This window comes from Corythoichthys intestinalis, chromosome 6 (assembly GCF_030265065.1).
Source record: "Corythoichthys intestinalis isolate RoL2023-P3 chromosome 6, ASM3026506v1, whole genome shotgun sequence".
Classification (NCBI taxonomy): Eukaryota; Metazoa; Chordata; class Actinopteri; order Syngnathiformes; family Syngnathidae; genus Corythoichthys; species Corythoichthys intestinalis.
The window spans coordinates 22,842,300-22,860,553 of record NC_080400.1 but is presented as its reverse complement, the minus strand read 5'-3'; the positions used below and the strand labels follow the sequence as shown (position 1 = coordinate 22,860,553).

Sequence of the window (18,254 nt, the reverse complement as noted above, 5' to 3'; positions counted from 1 at the left end):
TTGTTTTGTTGAAGTGAAATCCTGCACCCACTGCGGCCCTATGTGGAATAGTTTGGAGACCAGTGGTCTAAGGCAGGGGTCCCCATCCGCCGGGCCGCAGACCGGTACTGGTACGTGGCACGTTTGCTCTACCGGGCCACACAGAAATAATATTTCATTAACGACCGCAGTCTGGCCGAATTAACTTTGGCCTGTGCCCCAGGTTAACACATTAATATCCCTGTCTACTCTAGATATATTACTACAGAATAGATTAGAACGTCGTCATAGAAATCAATTGACTGGACTGCAAGCAATACATCTTGTTTTGTATTTATGTCCTCCATAATAACGTATGACTAAGCCCCGGGCGCAGCACATTTGTTCCTTGCGAAAATAACTGGAAAACAGACATCTCTGGAGAGATTTTTTACGGCGAAAAAGGGCACCTGACGAGCCAGAAGATGAGCCTATAACCTCGACCCACGAACTGCGAAGGAGTGGATTTGTGACCCGTTTGTGAATAAACCGAGTGATTCGAGCATGTCTGTGCAACACGAGGATCAGCTTGTAAAGATCGCAAATGACAGCGACCTTAAACGTACATTTGAGACAACAACTCTACCGAGGTTCTGGATTAAAGTCATTTCTGAATATCCTGACATCGCTAGGAGAGCAATGAAAACTGTGCTACATTTCCAACATCGTATCTTTGTGAAGCGCAAAACCGCATAGTTGCAGTTTTTGATGGGTTGCAAAATTTGTCAAAACACCGGTCCCTGAAAAAAAAAAAGACCCAAATCACACCGGTCCGTGGTGCAAAAAAGGTCGGGGACCCCTGGTCTAAGGTGTTGTCGCACCTCCTGAAAAAAATCAATTGGGGTTGGCTCCAGGACACCTGCAACCATTGTGAGAAGAGAGGAACATAAATAATGGATGGATATTATCGAGGAATTCATTCAAACTTTCATAATTACCTAAATTGGCAGAACAATGCATATTACCATAGTTTTTTAAATGGCCTCCTTATGTATATTGAAGCACTTTATCTAGTGACGTGAGAGGGACATAATTTATGAAATGAGATATTTTTTATATTTGAAAAATATTTTTTGAGGGGTTCAGTAGCATGGAATAGCAGTTGAAATTACTTCATGCAACACCGATTCTTTTCAAACAGTTCTTAGAATAATCATTATCCTTTTTGATTTTTTTTTTTTTTAACATTGCTTAATCGACAAAGACAGCGGTGATGGTTGTCGCACACTATGGGGTTGGTTGACACTTTTTAATTAAATGGGATTTTCTTTAAAATGACATCTTCTGAATGAAATTTAATACATTAAAAACGGTTATCTTCAAAAACATAACTTCAACAAGATTACATTGCAATCTTATACATTAGAACAGGTTTACACCCACACCCACATAAAAAACCTGTTCGCCATGTTGAATAAAATATTTTATAACAGCAACCACCAGCTAACAACCAGGAACAAATCGACTAGTTAGTAAAGAACAATAAGAACTGTATCTTCGTATTTTTAATGTGTAGATATTAATAATTAATTTGAAAACTTATTTGAAAGCTAAAATGGTGTGAAAAGCTTAATAATTAGGCTGGGTCGATGTGACAACCATATGTATCCAAATTGTGACAAATAACCTAAACTCTTTTTTTCCCTTTGTCGCTAACGGCTAAGCTTACTGCCAGCACTCAACTGTCGACTGTTGGTCAGAACTGCAGCTTTGTCCTAGTATTTGTTATTATTAATGTGTAAAAGCCCATTGAATGTATCGTGAAGACCTTATAATTTTGAAATGATATTAAAAAATGTAATTGCCTCTTACCTTGATGTGATGTGTGACTTTACATGGATGAAACTGCAGATTTTTTTTCTGGGCACAATTATGATCATTTAACGCTGATATTGTGCAATGGCGCCCTCTAGTTGACGAGTTATGGAAAGTCTTGACAACAAACCCTGCTCTCGCTCTCCCCTGAATAAAGTCATTATAGGGTCCTGTACAATAACTTTCATGTGCTCAAAGCTCATGTTACTCCACTTTCTAAAAAGGAACGCCACCTTTGATACATTTCTAATTTGAATTTGTCGCAAAACTTGCAAAGCTCCCAATTCAGTTGCGTGGATGAAGGTCATTCAAATTTGAATCTTGAGCTTTACGCATACTGCTATTATTCTTCTCACAACCAAATAGTTACTCAATGTTGTCGCCCTGAAGTTGAATGTACATGCATGTTTCTAAAGTATGATTTTGAAAGCAATCTTGTGTTGACAGCCACAGAGTAAATAAATAAATGTGAATTATTGAACTATTGACCTCTTTAAATAAACGTCTTTTTCAGTCTGATGGATTTCTCTCTCTGTCGCCCTCTGGTGTACGATTAGGGTACAGCTTTTTCATCAACAAACAAAAATTGGCACTGTGATGAATTAAAAAAAAAAAAAAAAAAAAAACAACAACAACAACAACAGAGGCTAACAACACTACAATTTTTGGTAATTCCTCAAAGAGCAGATAATTTTTTTTTTACTACAATTTTAAAATATACAAAATCACCATATATTTTAATCAAACTTAAACTAATCAACTTAATCAATTGCTTAACTATTTTGCACTGCAGTGCGCATAAAAAAATAACCTAAAAAAAATAAAATGCCTTGAAACCAAAATAACTATGTGAAAAAACAACATTTTTTACATCCCCTGCATGACATAACTCTGGAATTATTAACCTTTCTTCTTTCCAAAATTACATTATTTTAATGTATTGCTTTATATTTGCCGAAATTTGTTCATACACTTCACCTAAAAACAACCTATAACTCATTTGTAAAAAATTAAAACGTTTTTCCCGGTAGAAACACTGCCATTTTAAAAAATATTTGCAGAAAATAAAACAATGTATAACTCTTAGTGTAAGAACATACAATGAAACACATCATCCCAGTTCATAAAAAGATAGCTTTATTGCACAATGTGTCGAGTACTTTTTTTCTTATCCTTTTTGTTTATTTTCATAGAAAAAGAAAATGTCAAGTTAAACACAAGCAATTGCAAATTGAAGCAAACATTTGCCCGCAAAATTGGATTTAAGGAACAAGCTGTGCATTTTCAAAGTGTTTTCACGACCCATCATATCAGCATTTGCCACTTAGCAACCAGCCAAATGTTCACAACATGCAAATGCTTCTAACCTCTGGCGGGATTCCAACCCAAACAGAAGAAAGGAAAGGTTTGGAAATCAAATCAAAGGAGGCAACGCAAACTAATGTCCTGTAAAAGAAGACATCAGCGTTTAATTGTGCCTGGTCCACCCTGACGTGTTTCTGTAAAATCAAGATAAAGCAATTTCTGTATATTTCTATATGTTATTATTTTTTTTAAATAGTTTTTAATCAAGTCCTCTTCTGTTTCATTACAATAACTTGAGTTTAAAGTTTACATTGTGCCCTGACATCTAGTGAAGATGTTGAAAATAGTACTCATTTATACAAAAACACTTTCCTATGTACATAGGGTTCGTACTGATGGAATAGAAATAATGTCGTACTGTATAGCGCTGGGAGGAAGGTACCTCTTATCAGTGGAGCATATAGCAAAATATTTACGGGGGCCTGCCTTAAATCAGCCACTTGCAAGTGTGTCCTTAAGTGAAGTCATCCTGAGACTTTTCTTCCTCTGCAATGATGAAATAGAATTATTGAAGAGCCAGGAGAAATGATCATCAATAATATTTTCCTCAATTCAGGTCAATTATGCAGAATTTGAGTGCTATAACTTTTATTTGATCACAGTCCAATAAAAAGTATGTCCGCTTTTATATAAATACAGCTCAAGCCAACCTGGTGAAAATATAACCTACAATATATAATACTAAAAGCTACAGGGGGATAAACACAAATAGAAAACAGAAGAAGTAAAGTTGCCTGTATATGTTCTTTGACAGTACTCTCAAAAAGTAATTCCAAAATACCAATCATTTTCCTTAAGGAGTGTAATTTGGACCCCTAGTCAAAATTAAAGACTTCAAGCAAACTGATATATGATCAGTCTGTCCCGGCAACTTGTTTCATTATTCCATCCAATATGCTTGTGATGGAGTGTATGCATAACATGGACAAGTAGACACAGAATGGAAAAACTTTTGTGTGTGGGGGTGGCGGGGGGGTTTAGTTTGGTGTGATGGCAACTAGTTGGTGAACACACATCTGAAAGGTACAATACAACATGTTACAACAGGCTCTCTCCCGTACTGTACAGCGGGGAATAAAAAGTTAACACACCCTTGTTACAATGCCAGGATTTTGTGATATAAAAAGAGACCAAGATTCACCATTACTATCAATATGACCTATCCTTGTACAAAAAAAGAAAAAAAAAATTAACAGTTGGAGAAGGTCAAAAATTTAAAAAAGTTATTTTCCCCTCTCAGGTGAGTTGTACAAGTTTTAGGCCACATGAACTCATTCGCTGCCATTGATGGCGAAAGACATCCAATCCATTTGAACTACCCCTAGCAGTTCAAATGGATTGGACGTCTGCGAGTGACAAACTAATTTACGTAAATTCACTGCAGTAGAATGAAAAGAACCACACGATTAGACATCTATCATCGTCAAAGGCACTAAAAGTGTTAATGATGGGGGAAAAAATTTTAAATCACAAAATCCTTTAACTAGGGTGTGTACTTTTTTTTTAACACACTGTAGGCTCTGCTCTTGTTTTGATTTCTTTCATTTTTTAACATCAAGCTCACCACACACTGTTACTTTTCTACCTAGCAACACAATCTCACACCACAATTTAACTGTGCTTTGTCTGCCAAGCCACGTTCTCGTGCGGCTGCTGTTCAAGCACGGGTGGGAGAAAGATGAGAGTGCCTCATCATCCTCCCATTTGCCTCACGGGCAGCCGTGACGCTTGTGCTACCCGTTAAAAGTCACTCGCCTCTTTGTCGCTTATCCCTTTTCTCTCTGTTTCTCAGAGCGATTGTCTTGTGATCTTTCTAATATACTGTATTTTCAATTAGAACAGCTTTAATAGTTATTTTTCTTAATAGTCATATATTTGCTATATATTTGATTAGAAATATATATGTACATTTTTTTTTTTAAATTTATAGAACCGTATATATCTTTTCCTATTGCGAGAGCCCTGATGTTCGTTATGTTTGATCATGGCAAAACATTAGGAGCAACTCCCATTTTTTTCTTAATTTGGAAATGATCCTTTTCTATGAGATTGTGGTTTGGGATGGCGAAATTGGGGAAGAAACATAAGTTTCAATTAAAATAAAAGATACAGCACCATGCCTAAAGCTTAACTCATTTCATAGAGCCGTTTTCTTCCTCATTTATGTGAACTTTCCAAGGCTGTGTTCGGAATCATGGACTAATTCCCCACTACTCGAACGCTATACTGTGTTACCCAGCCTTCCTTTCACATATTAGCCAAATGATGGAAAACTGATCTCTTTACCCCCCCCCCTCCCCGCCCCCACCCCCTAACGTAAAAAAAAATCCTCATTAGCCTGACATATTTCATATATCTGAATAATGCTGGGCGAATGTCACTGTGTTCTGTCCACGAATAACGGAAGAATGGATTTAACATGATTGTGTACATAACCCCAACAACAACATGGGTGGCGACTTGACAAGCCTTAAACCTATCAAATAACGTGTCTTTTCATATACAGTAGTGTATGTTAACCTTTGGTTTAACTGTATGTGCCTTGAAACAATAAAAAGCATTAAACATTGGTAATAGGGATATTCAATATTCAATATAAAATGCAATGAGCATCTAATTCCGAACACAGCCCACACTGTCAGATAAAATAGAAATAAAAAAATAAATAAAAAGGCACCTGTGGTTGCATGAATTTTACAGTTAAAAAAACAGGAAAACTGTTATAAAAATTGTCAAATTAAGTTGAATCTACCATTAAAAGGACTACATTTTAACTTCTACATCATATGGCTGTAAAGGGTACATACTTTAAGCAGTGGCGCGGGAAGTTGGGTGCCTCCTGGTGTTGGTGAGGGAAAAAAAAAGATTTTTTTTTAAAAACACCAAACATCAAAAAAACATTGAAACAATAGCATATTTAATTTTGAGAATTAAATATGTACAGTATGTTGAAAAAGGTTTTTTTCTTGTTAATAACATGGTCACTACCTGACACCTTGCTTGCTACCAGGTCACGTTGAATTAAGGCGCTATTGGAACGGAAAAGTTAACTGTTGACACAGGAGGCGTTAACATGGTGCAAAAACGAATTAGCGATTTTTTCCCCTTACAAAAACAGCGTAATTTTTGTAAAATTTAATTTTGGGTAAAAAATTAAGATGATTATGATAGTTTATAATAGTGCCCAGCGAGGAAAGGTTACTGCAGCTACAGATTTAGACTGTGGAGACCTTCAAATAGTTTGTATTGTAGCCATATTATTGTTTCTTATTGCTGTTGAGCTGCTGCGATGCAGGGCGCTGTTGGATATTTGTGTGCAATTTATTTGAGTGTTGTGAAAAGTGGCATTTAAACCGAGGCTTTCAAATGTGTTTGTGTGTCATTGTGCTACCTAGTTGCGGGGATTTGATTTAATACATGGGCGCTTTTATTTCCAATATAAAAACTGCAACACACATTGTAAGTGAAATAGAATGCTGTCTTTGTAGTAGCTTAGTCATAGTACGTCAACTATCCAACAAGCGTGTGTACCAAAACGTCTGTTTCGGGATGGGAAAAACAAAATAAGATCAACAGCACCCACTGCTGCGAGTGTCTTCCAGTGCCCCTGACTTTATGCGTACCCTACATGATGGGGGCTTCCTTTCTCCAATTGGTGTTTGAATTCAAGCTGTCACTGTAGCAGTCAGGCATGTTGACTAACTCCCTGGCTAATAGCCAGTCTAGCAAGTATGCTCTTTTAAGTTCTCAGGAAATAAGGTTTTCATAATCTTCCACATGTACAGCACCTGGTCCAACCGGTCAGTAGTAGCTTAGTAGTTACAAAGTTTGATTGACAAGATAACAGTGTGGGTTCAAATCTGGGTTGGGGAACAACAAAAGGTGCATTGTGATGTCTTCAAGACCGGTTACGTTTTGTTAATGGTATTAAAAATATTACATTTTTACTGGCATCTACAAAAATTACGGTTACTGAGGCAATATACATTTTCTTTATGTGTATTTTATCATTCATCCATTTTTGTAACAGTAAAATTCTGACAACCACAGCAGCTAATATTTTACGGTAAATTTTAGCTTCTTTTTTTTAAACAGTTTATCATTCCCTAATTTCAATACAACAGTTTGTTTATAAATAGTCAAATTTCCATAATATACAGCTCTACATTTTTGCTATCACAGTGACGCTGTATGGATATGAAGTCAGTGGGAGGAATAAAATAGATTCCTAGGAGGATGACGTATCACTAAATCATGATTGATTGTGGCACCTTGATGAACTATAAGAGTTACTCATAGGCCCCCTTGCCCCTCTTTCAATTGAAAATAAAATTATCATGTAAAAAGATAATTCAAATTGCAGCTTTGTAAGTACAAAATGCACGTCAGGTTTTTGTGTTTGGACGCTCAACATACATTGACTTAAAAAGGTCAACCAATGTTGTGTGCCTGCTGCACGTGCACATATATTGTACTGTATATATTTACACATATACACCCACACGCACATACACGCAGGTTTGACAATCCTCACATGAGATTTATATTTCCCATCGCCAGAAAAGACATACAGTATTTCTTCTAGGTTGCATGAAACATGGAATTGAAAAGAAAATTCACGGCGCAAACGCCACTAAGTCGGGTGGCCAACAGTAAAAGCATACTGATATGAGCTCCAGTCCATCTAAAACATAACCAGTGTGAAATTTAAGCGACCAACTTCGAGAGGATTTTGTGCATACGTTGAGTAAGTGGGGCTTCCAAGCAGAACATGACAAATAAATCATACGGGTTTAGGCAAGTGGTTATGTAAAAGAGGTGGGGAGAAAAGCAAGAAAGAAAGGCAACCCCCCTGTGCTGTGGAGACCCCCCAACTCCTCCTTACTGCAGTGATGATGAGAGCCGAAGTAGCCCCCAGCAGCCTGGCACAACGCAGGCACCTGCGGGTGAGGAGCCGAGCATTGGTGTCTTCTTCACCCCGCGTTTGACCACTAATATTTCGACTCAGCCGCCGTGATGTCAGGCTTACACAAGTGTGTACGACTTGGAGTAGGCCCCCGCGCCTCCATCCCTCTGCTTCTGTAGTCTGCCTAAGCCTGATGAGCTGCTCTCCAAAAGAGAGTCTCTGGATCCTCCCATCTTGGAGGATGAGGCGCCGCCGGGCGTGCCTCCTGTGGCGCCCATGGCCCCGCCGGAGGATGAAGAAGCTCCGGTGGCAGCAGCGGTGGCGGCAGCGGCGGTGGCGACAGCGCTCTGTGCCCCTGTGGCTGAGGAGCCCGGCATGGTGAGAGTCCTCTGGGGGAGCGTGGAGCTGCTGGAGCTGGCGGACATGCCTCCTCCACCAGCGGCTCCTCCGCCTGACGCCCCAGAAGAGGTGAGGCTGGACAGGCCGGAGTGGCCCATGGTGAGGGTCTGCTGCTTTGAAGAATCCATAGTCATGTGACGGCCTTGGGTGTGGTACGCCCGCTGGGCAAGGCCGCGGATGGAGGCTTCACGGGGAGGAACTACTGGACACGGGTCGTGGTGCTCGGACTGCTTTCGGAAGAAAGGGTCAGACTTCATGTAGAGGGGGATGTTGCAGTAGTCACCTGTCAGGAATGACCACAGGATGACATCTGAGTGGGTTCATGCATGACTGGGTTGAATTAGACATACTCCGGTAGAGAGAGTGTTGGTGTCAGGATTAGCGATCAGGTAGCATAGAATAGGATGTCAGCATGCCCACACGCAAATGTAATTCACATAATACTGTGTTCCACACCCCTAATTGCTGATTTGGGTACGCTTCACCCTACACCTACCCCAACTCACCTCTTTCTCCTCAGTGATTATGGCCCCCACATGGTGTCCACAGGTGTATATAACTAGCTAACAATGGCACCACTATGTTCATAGGTAGCATATGCGTGTAACAATGTATTTTTTGTTGTTGTTTGTTTCTCTTCTGTCTTCTTTCCTTTCTGTCCCTCCATAACCCCTTCCTGCTCACGGCTTTCTCCTAATAATTAAAACATAATGAACATCCACAATGGGAGTATATCAAACTCCCATGTGATGTATTAAAACTGTTCAGACTGTGTCTACGCAGCTGAACAGGACAGGTTAGAATAAAACCTTAAAAAAAAAAAAAAAAGAAAAAAAAAAAAGGAATTGACCCAAAAGATGAAAATATGTTAGTGGTGGAAGGAACAAGAAAATGCTTTAGAATTTTAGAATTGAAATAAGCAGTTTTTACATTGACCACATGTAACTTTATACAACTCTGTATACAACTCTGCGAGAGGCTAACTCACAAGTATAACTTTCAACACTGCAACTAAGAAAACAGATGAAAAACCTGTTTCATAAATTGTAGGGTCCTACCATCAGTCAGGCGGGGGCTGCAACATCCCCCACCCTTACAGCCATAATACCCTGAAAACACCTTATCTCGGAAGATAAGTAGGGTTGGGCCTGGTTAATCTTTGGGTGAAAGACTGCCAGGGAATAATCCTAAAACATCAACTTCTTAATTGTAAATTGGCCAATGCCGATTTTTTTTGAAAAAAAAAAAAGGCCATTATTTAATATTAACCTCAATATTGAAACTCACTGAAAATGAATGGCTTATATACAGTATGTGGTGTCATTGTTGATAACAAGAACGGTGCGCAAAAATCCCAGAACCACACGGGGGGACCTAGTGAATGACTTACAGAGAGCTGGGACCACAGTAACAAAGGCTACTATCAGTAACACAATGCGCCGCCGGGGACTCAAATCCTGCACTGCCAGACGTGTCCCCCTGCTGAAGAAAGTACACATTCAGGCCCGTCTGCGGTTCACCAGAGAGCATTTGGATGATCCAGAAGAGGACTGGGAGAATGTGTTATGGTCAGATGAAACCAAAATAGAACTTTTTGGTAGAAACACAGGTTCTCGTGTTTGGAGGAGAAAGAATACTGAATTGCATCCGAAGAACACCATACCCACTGTGAAGTATGGAGGTTGAAACATCATGCTTTGGGGCTGTTTTTATGCAAAGGGACCAGGACGACTGATCTGTGCAAAGGAAAGATGTATCGAGAGATTTTGAGTGAAAATGTCCTTCCATGAGCAAGGGCTTTGACGATGAGACGTGGCTGGGTCTTTCAGCACGACAATGATCCCAAACACACAGCCAGGGCAACAAAGGAGTGGCTTCGTAAGAAGCATTTCAAGGTCCTGGAGTGGCCTAGCCAGTCTCCAGATCTCAACCCCATAGAAAATCTGTGGAGGGAGTTCAAAGTCCGTGTTGCACAACAACAGCCCTAAAACATCACTGCTCTAGAGGAGATGTGCATGGAGGAATGGGCCAAAATACCAGCAACAGTGCGTGAAAAGCTTGTGAAGAGAGTTACAGAAAACGTTTGGCCTCCGTTATTGCCAACAAAGGGTACATAACAAAGTATTGAGATGAAGTTTTGGTATTGATCAAATACTTATTTTCCACCACGATTTGCAAATAAATTCTTTAAAAATCAAACAATTAGATTTTCTGTTGTTTTTTTTTTTCTTCCACATTCCGTCTCTCACGGTTGAGGTTTACTCATGTTGACAATTACAGGCCTCTCTAATATTTTCAAGTGGGAGAACTTGTATAATTAGTGGTTGACTAAATACTTATTTGCCCCACTGTATTGCCTTACCATTACTGTAGCCCATATACCGATAACAGAATTATTATGAAACAGCCCTATAGCAGCTTTTCGATAGCCTATCTAGGGTATTTTTTTTTAAAGTGTGTTATGGTTGGAAAAGTGTCTTTTGCCTCCTAAGCCCTCTTTCAAATAAATGTTCAGTATTTTATGCTTGTTGTGAAGTGAGTAGAGTTGCTTTTGTGATTCAGGCAAAGCATAAAATGGTCCAAGTGACACCTTGTATCCTGAACTAATTTGGGCAACTCATAAAGATACCATTATTTTTACCAGAAAAAAAAATAGACAAAGACTTACTCTTGGCTCGGTGCGGGATGGGCACAGCTACATTCTTGCCACGATCGTAGTCCTGGGGCTTGGGCGGCGAGGCAGTGAAGCGACAGATGCCGGGCTCTGAGGGCGTGCTCATGGATGTCATGCTGTCTGCATTATCGTTTGTGCCCGTGGTCATCTGGTCGGACGAGCTGTCGGAGATGAAGCACTCAGTGATCTCGAATTTGGCGTGCTGCAGGTGCTCCTCCAACTTGGCGTGCTCGTACGCCCTGGCCAACTCCTCATAGGTGGATGAGGCGCTTTCTGTCGACACCATGCTGTTACGACCCTTATCTATGAAGAGGAAAAAAATCATTTGCAGTGACGATTTCTGAACATAGGCGCATTGGACTATGGCGCACTTTTAATGAATGGCCTTTTTTAAAAACTGTTTTCATCTTTATGGTGCACCGCATTGGAAGACGCAGTAGTAGTAGTGGGTGAGTTTGTGTTATGCTTCCACTAGATGGAGGTGGGCTAAAGGCAGTGTCATGCCATGATTAACTAATATCACATTACCGTATTATTCCGACTACAAGTCGCACCTGAGTATAAGTCGCACCAGCCATAAAATGCCAAACGAAGAGAAAAAAAAAACATATACAAGTCGCACCGGAGTATAGGTCGCATTTTGGGGGAAAATTTACTTGATAAAATCCAACACATAGAACAGACATGTCATCTTGAAAGGGAATTTAATATAAAAATACAATACAGAACAACATGCTGAAGAAGTGTACAGTGTACAGTGCATGAACAACGAAATGCGAATATACTGTCCTCTCCAGGACGCTACAGCTCGGTCCTGGCTATTCAGCGGGCTAAACTCCCAAATGACGATGCTGGACGTCCGTATAATTTGCTGAATCAATTTCGTCCTCGATACCAAACAGGTTCGCATCGACGCAAATAAATGATAATTAGGTGCTTTTACAGCAATTACATGACACAAATGGTTAGCATGCGTTCGCTAGCATTAGCGCATCGTTCAAACAACCACACAACTGGCTCTAAGTGTCCGATCGCGGGAGGAAAACACACAACAACAACAGAAAAGATGATACACTGCCTCTGTCGAGATATTTTACAAGTATAAACAATGAACGTAGGTTGGCAGCCGTGTTTCTCGCTCGCTAACTCACCCACTCACTCAGAGCTACGTAGAGCGCTGTGAGCGCTCTTCTTCACGTAAACAAGTGCAAGTGCGCCCCCACGTGGGCGTGAAAGCGCCACAAACTAAAAGCACTCATTTCAACATAAAAAAGTAAATAATACAATTGAACACACATTGCCAAAGGCAGAACGCGAAGGTGGCCATAGCTATTAGGTTATTCAGATAACTATAACAAAAAGAACATGCTAGCAAGTTTACTAAACCATCAGTGTCACTCCAAAACACCAAAATAACATGTGAAATGATATCATAATGTGTTAATAATTTCACACATAAGTCGCTCCTGCGTATAAATCGCACCCCCAGCCAAACAATGAAAAAAACTGCGATTTATAGTCCGAAAAATACGGTATAAGGCGCACCCATTGACTTTAGAGAAAATGGAAGGTAAATTCTTTTTAAAGCAGTAATGTGAAGTAATTTCATAACATGCCAAATAGGGTCACAATTAAAGTAATTAAACATTGTCCAACAAATAAAGCATGAAAAAATAATTTATGTTGAATATTTGACTAAATAATCCCGTTTCCGAAGTTTGAGCCTGAAAGGGGACGAACCCGGACGTGATACGTCACACCGGGAACAGCGATGGCAGCTCCATACATACGGCCGCCATACAAAGCCCTTCAAACAATGATTCAAAAAGCGATATAAGGATAGATCGAGCGCAAGGGAGGAGATCCAAGTTTTTGAAGAGTTGGAGGAAGAAGAGGAGCTTGGAATTTTATGTTGGACCTAACATGTATTAGCCAGACGCTAATCAGGATGCAAACAATGTGTCTTGACTACCTGACATGGAATGGAGACAAGACCCATCGAGATTACAAGATTGGTAAGATATAGGCTGTTATTATTTTCATGATTTGAAGATGCAGGCATTTGCACATAATTTTATTTTTTTGTCTATCTGATGACATTGTTAAAAAAAATAATAATCAGACTTCATGTTCATTTTGGCAGATCCGGCAGCTCTCGTGCATATAAAATAATAATATAAAAACGTTGGGGGGAAAGAAGGAGATGAGTCGTTGATGTCTTCCTCCGCTTTATTGTGGCAAACAAAATAATAGCGGACTGCCGCCACATTCGACCGCGAAGTTTTGCTTCTCGCTGATCTCCTCCTCGCCTCCTACTACTCCAGCGTCTCTTAAACAGATCGTGCATAGTGTCTTGTTATGAGCTTTTTGCTTACAAATGTATCGAACACACGACGTGCTGACAACTTTGCTTCTGTATTAACACATGGAGCTAACAGTAAGAACACAACTCGGCACAGCTCTCGGCAGGAAGTGGCGTCTAATGGCGTGGGGAAATGTTTGTTTTTTCACACAAGCGAACAGATTACAAAGCACCACTTCAGTGTTGTCCCGAGACTACATTTCCCATGATTCACTGCGTGACTTGAGCCGCTCGCTGATTCGCTGCGAGATTGACTCAATGCCAACACGCTAAATTGTCACCTGTCAGCGGCTCTCGCGAAACACAAACAAGAAGGCTATCATGCGATCACCGTGAAAAAAATGCCGAACCGTACAAATGCAATGCAATGCTTGAAGCATGAAGGTGGAAATACATAATACAAATACAAATAAATGTGCACAAACTCACCGGCGGTGTGTGTCTCTTACTGCAACGTGACCGTGAATTACCGCGACGCCGACCCGCTTATATGCACATTCACACCCCTTTCCCGATTGACAGTGGATTAACCCTTTCGGACAAGATCATAGATGACGCACAATTTAAACACGCTTAACCTCGCAAACGCAACAACAACTATGATCGGGGATTGCCACGAGTTAACTTTCGGCTAACGTCGCTAGCTTATACTGTTCATTCCACAACAGTTGGCAGCGCTGCTTTGACAAAGGCATCAGTCATCTATCCAAAAATCACATTTACTTTTTGGCAAATCCTTGATCATAAGCAGACCGGTTAAGGAAGCAGGCATCTTCGAGGTGTTTGCAGCAGAGAACACTACTCGATGATGGCGTGAAATTCATTCGCTTCGTGCGAATGAAAGATGTCCATTTACGTGCCCTGCTATCCTTTGGCCACTCATACAACTTTTCGTTTGAGTAAGAACAAAACATCGCCACACATCGCCGTGGCATCTTACCGAGAAGCAATGCAACAAACAATACTGTTCTATGGCGGACTTCCCTCGCACTTATCGGTGTGACGTAATTTCCGAAGATTGCCGAAGAAAAGCATTTACGTTGTCAAGGGAGTTGCTATGGGTTAACCCTTGAGAGTCGAAGGACGCACCGGCGCGTCCTCAGCGCACGTCGTCTTTGAAGCGCCCTCACGTTTTAATTACGTCACCCACATGCCGTTGGTTGGTCTCGTTTTAAAGTGCGGAAGTTGCGGTTTACTCTCGTTATTATTTGAAGTCAATCGACCAACTAAAACGTGAGATATTGTCATTTAAGTTTTATAGTTTTATTGTCCTCTCAAAAAAACATTAAAACGCTGCATTGATCATTTGTTTATGTCTATATTTCCATCATTTCTTGTCCTTTTTCAAAACGGAAGCTCCATGAAAAAAACACAAATCAAACGAACCCTTTCGAAGTCACAGTGGAAGCACAAAATGCGTTTTTAAAAAAAATAAATATAACTGCCGTGCGAGGTTCCACCGAACGAGAGGGAGGAGTGTTCTGAAGCAGCGAGGTGGCGAGCGACGGCCGTTTGGATCGAGAAGCGACTTTGTGTGATTTTGAGAATGAATGGAAAACTAAATTTAGCGCAAGCAATTGTGCTTTTTGATCAACTTGAGGAAGAGGATGGTCCAAATTCGTCATCATCGTCTTCTTCGGAAGAGTCCTCGAGTGAAGATAGTGACGGATTTGAACACGTGGGTGACGCCATCGACGAGCAGAGGTAAGCCAACTCACTTTTTTTTTTTATGCTGGAAAAAGTTTCTTTTGAAAGTTTTTTTTGATATTGCAAGACAAAGTTAATTTTGATGCAATATAAGTGTGTGTTCGTGTATATAATAATGTGCATATCAGATCAAAGTCGTAAGTGCACTCTGTGTATCCCAGGCAGGAATTTATCATTTGTGGTGTTCTTCTTTCTATATGAAGATTAGGGATGTAGCACATATTCAGCTATGGTATTCTTTCTATTGTCATACATATAGATTTCCATTATTATTTATTGCTGTATATATTTTTATTTTATACTTTATCATTTTCATAAATACAGACTTTTTTTCATTTACATTTATAGTGACAATGAAAGTAAAGTGAAATGAAAATGGAAGGGTGGAAAGAGGACCGACACCCCATGGATTGTGGGCTGTGTGATGTAGCCCTGTGTCTAATTCCAGGACGAAACTGCTTTTCGGAGTGGCATGCCTGAAAAAAATGTAACTTGTTTATTGTAAATATTTTTGAAAATACTTTTTTCCCCCGATGTTATATATATATATATATATATATATATATATATATATATATATATATATATATATATATATATATATATATATATATATATATATATATTCCCCCCCCCCCCCCCCCCCCCCACAATCAGTCTTCTCAATTTGTGTATATAAATGTGTGTTCAAGAAGCTTGATTGTGTTTACATAGTTTTCATCAGGTGATGGGCCGCAATACCTAAACTCATAAAGAGATGGCCTCTAAACACTTTTTGTGTTAGATGGTACATATTTTTTCACTGTTCTTCACTGTTTGGTCTGCTGTATATAACCTGTTTTGACTAGAGCATGTATAAAGGCAAAAAACGCCTATGGCTATACCTGTTGTTTATGTTGAATTGTCAAATATAAGACTATTTATTCTAAAATTTTTTGGTTGAATGTTCATCCTAACATGTTGAATAAATATTACAAAGTTTCAAAACGGTTCGTTACGCATGTTTGGTTGTCAATTGGACGTCAATATTAAAAATTTTGACAAAACGATTTTGGAATTTTTGGTCTTTTTGGGCCCAAAATGATGATTTATAATTGGTCAGTGAAGGAAACAACAGTTTGGACATGAAGTTCAAGGTGTCACAAAAAAAAGGGACCAAACCAGGCCATCGTAAACAATTCTTTCTTTGAAATATAAAGGCAACTTCAAAGGCATGCAAAATCAGACAAAATAGGCCCAGACCTTAAAGGGTTAAACAAAGAATCTGGAAGGGTTGCGTAAAAAAAAAAAAAAAAAAAAAAAACGAAAATATGCTTATAACTGTTTAGCCATTGATATTATTCAAAAACAGGGTTGGTCAACCTTCACATTACTGCTTTAAGCAGTTGGACATTTATTTTTCGAAGGTTGAATTCATTCTTGTGCATTTTACAGAACCTACATTCAAAACTTCTTTATCACATTTTTTTTTTTTTTTTGGAGTGAGATTTAGTGTCGTGTAGTGGCTGTGCCATGTGCCAACCTGTGTCCTGCGAGAGGCTAGCGCTGTAGCTGTCGCTCTCGGTAACAGTGATGCCGTGCTGCGAGCTGACCGTGCGCCAGTCCGAGGCGAGAACACGAGCTGGCGTGGAAGCCTGACACTTGGTCAGAGTCCACTGACTCGAGTAGCGGTTCCTGATGCTGTGGGTGGATTTGACACTCTTTCTTGAAACTGGGTCTGGTGGATAAATGTAGAGGGCGTTTGAGCCAGGAACCAGTGTTTGGAAAACAACACTTAAGACACATCTAGTGGGGTTCAACAAACCAGGAAGACATGTGGGGTCATAATGACACTTTTAATATCGCTTACTGCTTCAGTTAAGTTTGTCTCAGATGATGAGAAGGCCCAACGAGGAGAAGGATCACTTACTGGTTCCTGGTCTGATGTCTGACATGTCAATCAAAGGACCAGTGTTCTGGATGAGAGCAGGGTGGTGAACGGACACACCTGCGCAGAAGCTTTGCGGGTTCCCAGTCTGATTGAACTCCGTGTCCGTCACAGGTATGGTGGCCTTGTCCTCGCCTGTCCCACAGGCAGGAAACAGCTCAGATAAGCGGGTCTTGTGTCGATTATTCTAGTGACATGCACACAGATGCGAGCACAACAACACTCTCTCTCTTCTGCCTTCCTCTCACCGATCTGCTTGATGCCCTCTTTGTCTTCGATCAGCAGCTGCACTCTAGGGATGTCGATGTGCAAGCGCGGGCCCTGAGGCGGCCCCTTCACTGGGGTGTCAAAGCTTCGGTTGTTTTTACTGCTCCACACACACACGGGCAAACATTCAGTGTTGGGATTTGACCAAATGTTCAGGTCATGCTGATATGAGGAGAGAAGAAGATGCAGCTCACCTGATCAACATCTCTGCCAGGCTTTTGGCATCTAGAAAAAGAGAGAATTTTCAGATACTGTACGTACGATATGTGCTAAAAAAACATAAAATAAAATAAAATTTGCATTATATTTTCTGTTTCTCATTACAGCATTCATATTTCAAGCAAATTTCATTTGAAGTTTCACTCCAAGCATGATTTTTGAAATGAGAGATTTTATAATAGGGATTTCAAAATGGGCTCGGGCCTTTTTAAAGTGTGGTGCGTGGGATCTCTCTGGTTGTACGCGAAAGACTGACGGAATCAAAGGTTCAAACAATTTTTTTCATGATTAATTTTTCACTCACACGATGACTTAGAACTGTTTCTTTTCAAATATTTCTAAACACATTCTAAAGGTAATACCATTTAACTCAAATTCATTTTTCCCCCCAAAATCCAAGCAGAGCGTTAACGTTCAAACTGTGTCTTACAAAACAAAACCCAAACAAAAACCCAAACCAAACAAAAAAACCAAAACAACCCAAAATAAACCGAACCGAAATTGAACAAAAAACACAAAACCCACAACACAACACAAACTCACCCCACTCAAAATGGATTGGACGTATAGCACCGTCAATGGCACTTAAACACAA

At 40.0% G+C, this 18,254-nt stretch overlaps 1 protein-coding gene across 3 annotated transcripts in view; it reads right to left on the bottom strand.

Annotated features, from left to right (window-relative positions):
* Window positions 1-3,854: 3,854 nt before the first annotated feature.
* The window catches only part of dscaml1 (Down syndrome cell adhesion molecule like 1), a 246,311-nt gene continuing 231,911 nt past the window's right edge, over window positions 3,855-18,254 (bottom strand). For 2 of the 3 annotated variants that reach the window (XM_057838654.1, XM_057838655.1), the window contains exons 30-35: window positions 17,635-17,665; window positions 17,422-17,540; window positions 17,156-17,308; window positions 16,769-16,963; window positions 11,172-11,480; window positions 3,855-8,786 (exon numbers count right to left, since the gene is read on the bottom strand). In XM_057838654.1, coding sequence (XP_057694637.1) covers window positions 8,224-8,786; window positions 11,172-11,480; window positions 16,769-16,963; window positions 17,156-17,308; window positions 17,422-17,540; window positions 17,635-17,665 — 1,370 coding nt within the window. In that variant the 3' untranslated portion in view covers window positions 3,855-8,223. The remainder of the gene's footprint in view (window positions 8,787-11,171; window positions 11,481-16,768; window positions 16,964-17,155; window positions 17,309-17,421; window positions 17,541-17,634; window positions 17,666-18,254) is intronic. The other variant, XM_057838656.1, reaches the window with a different exon arrangement.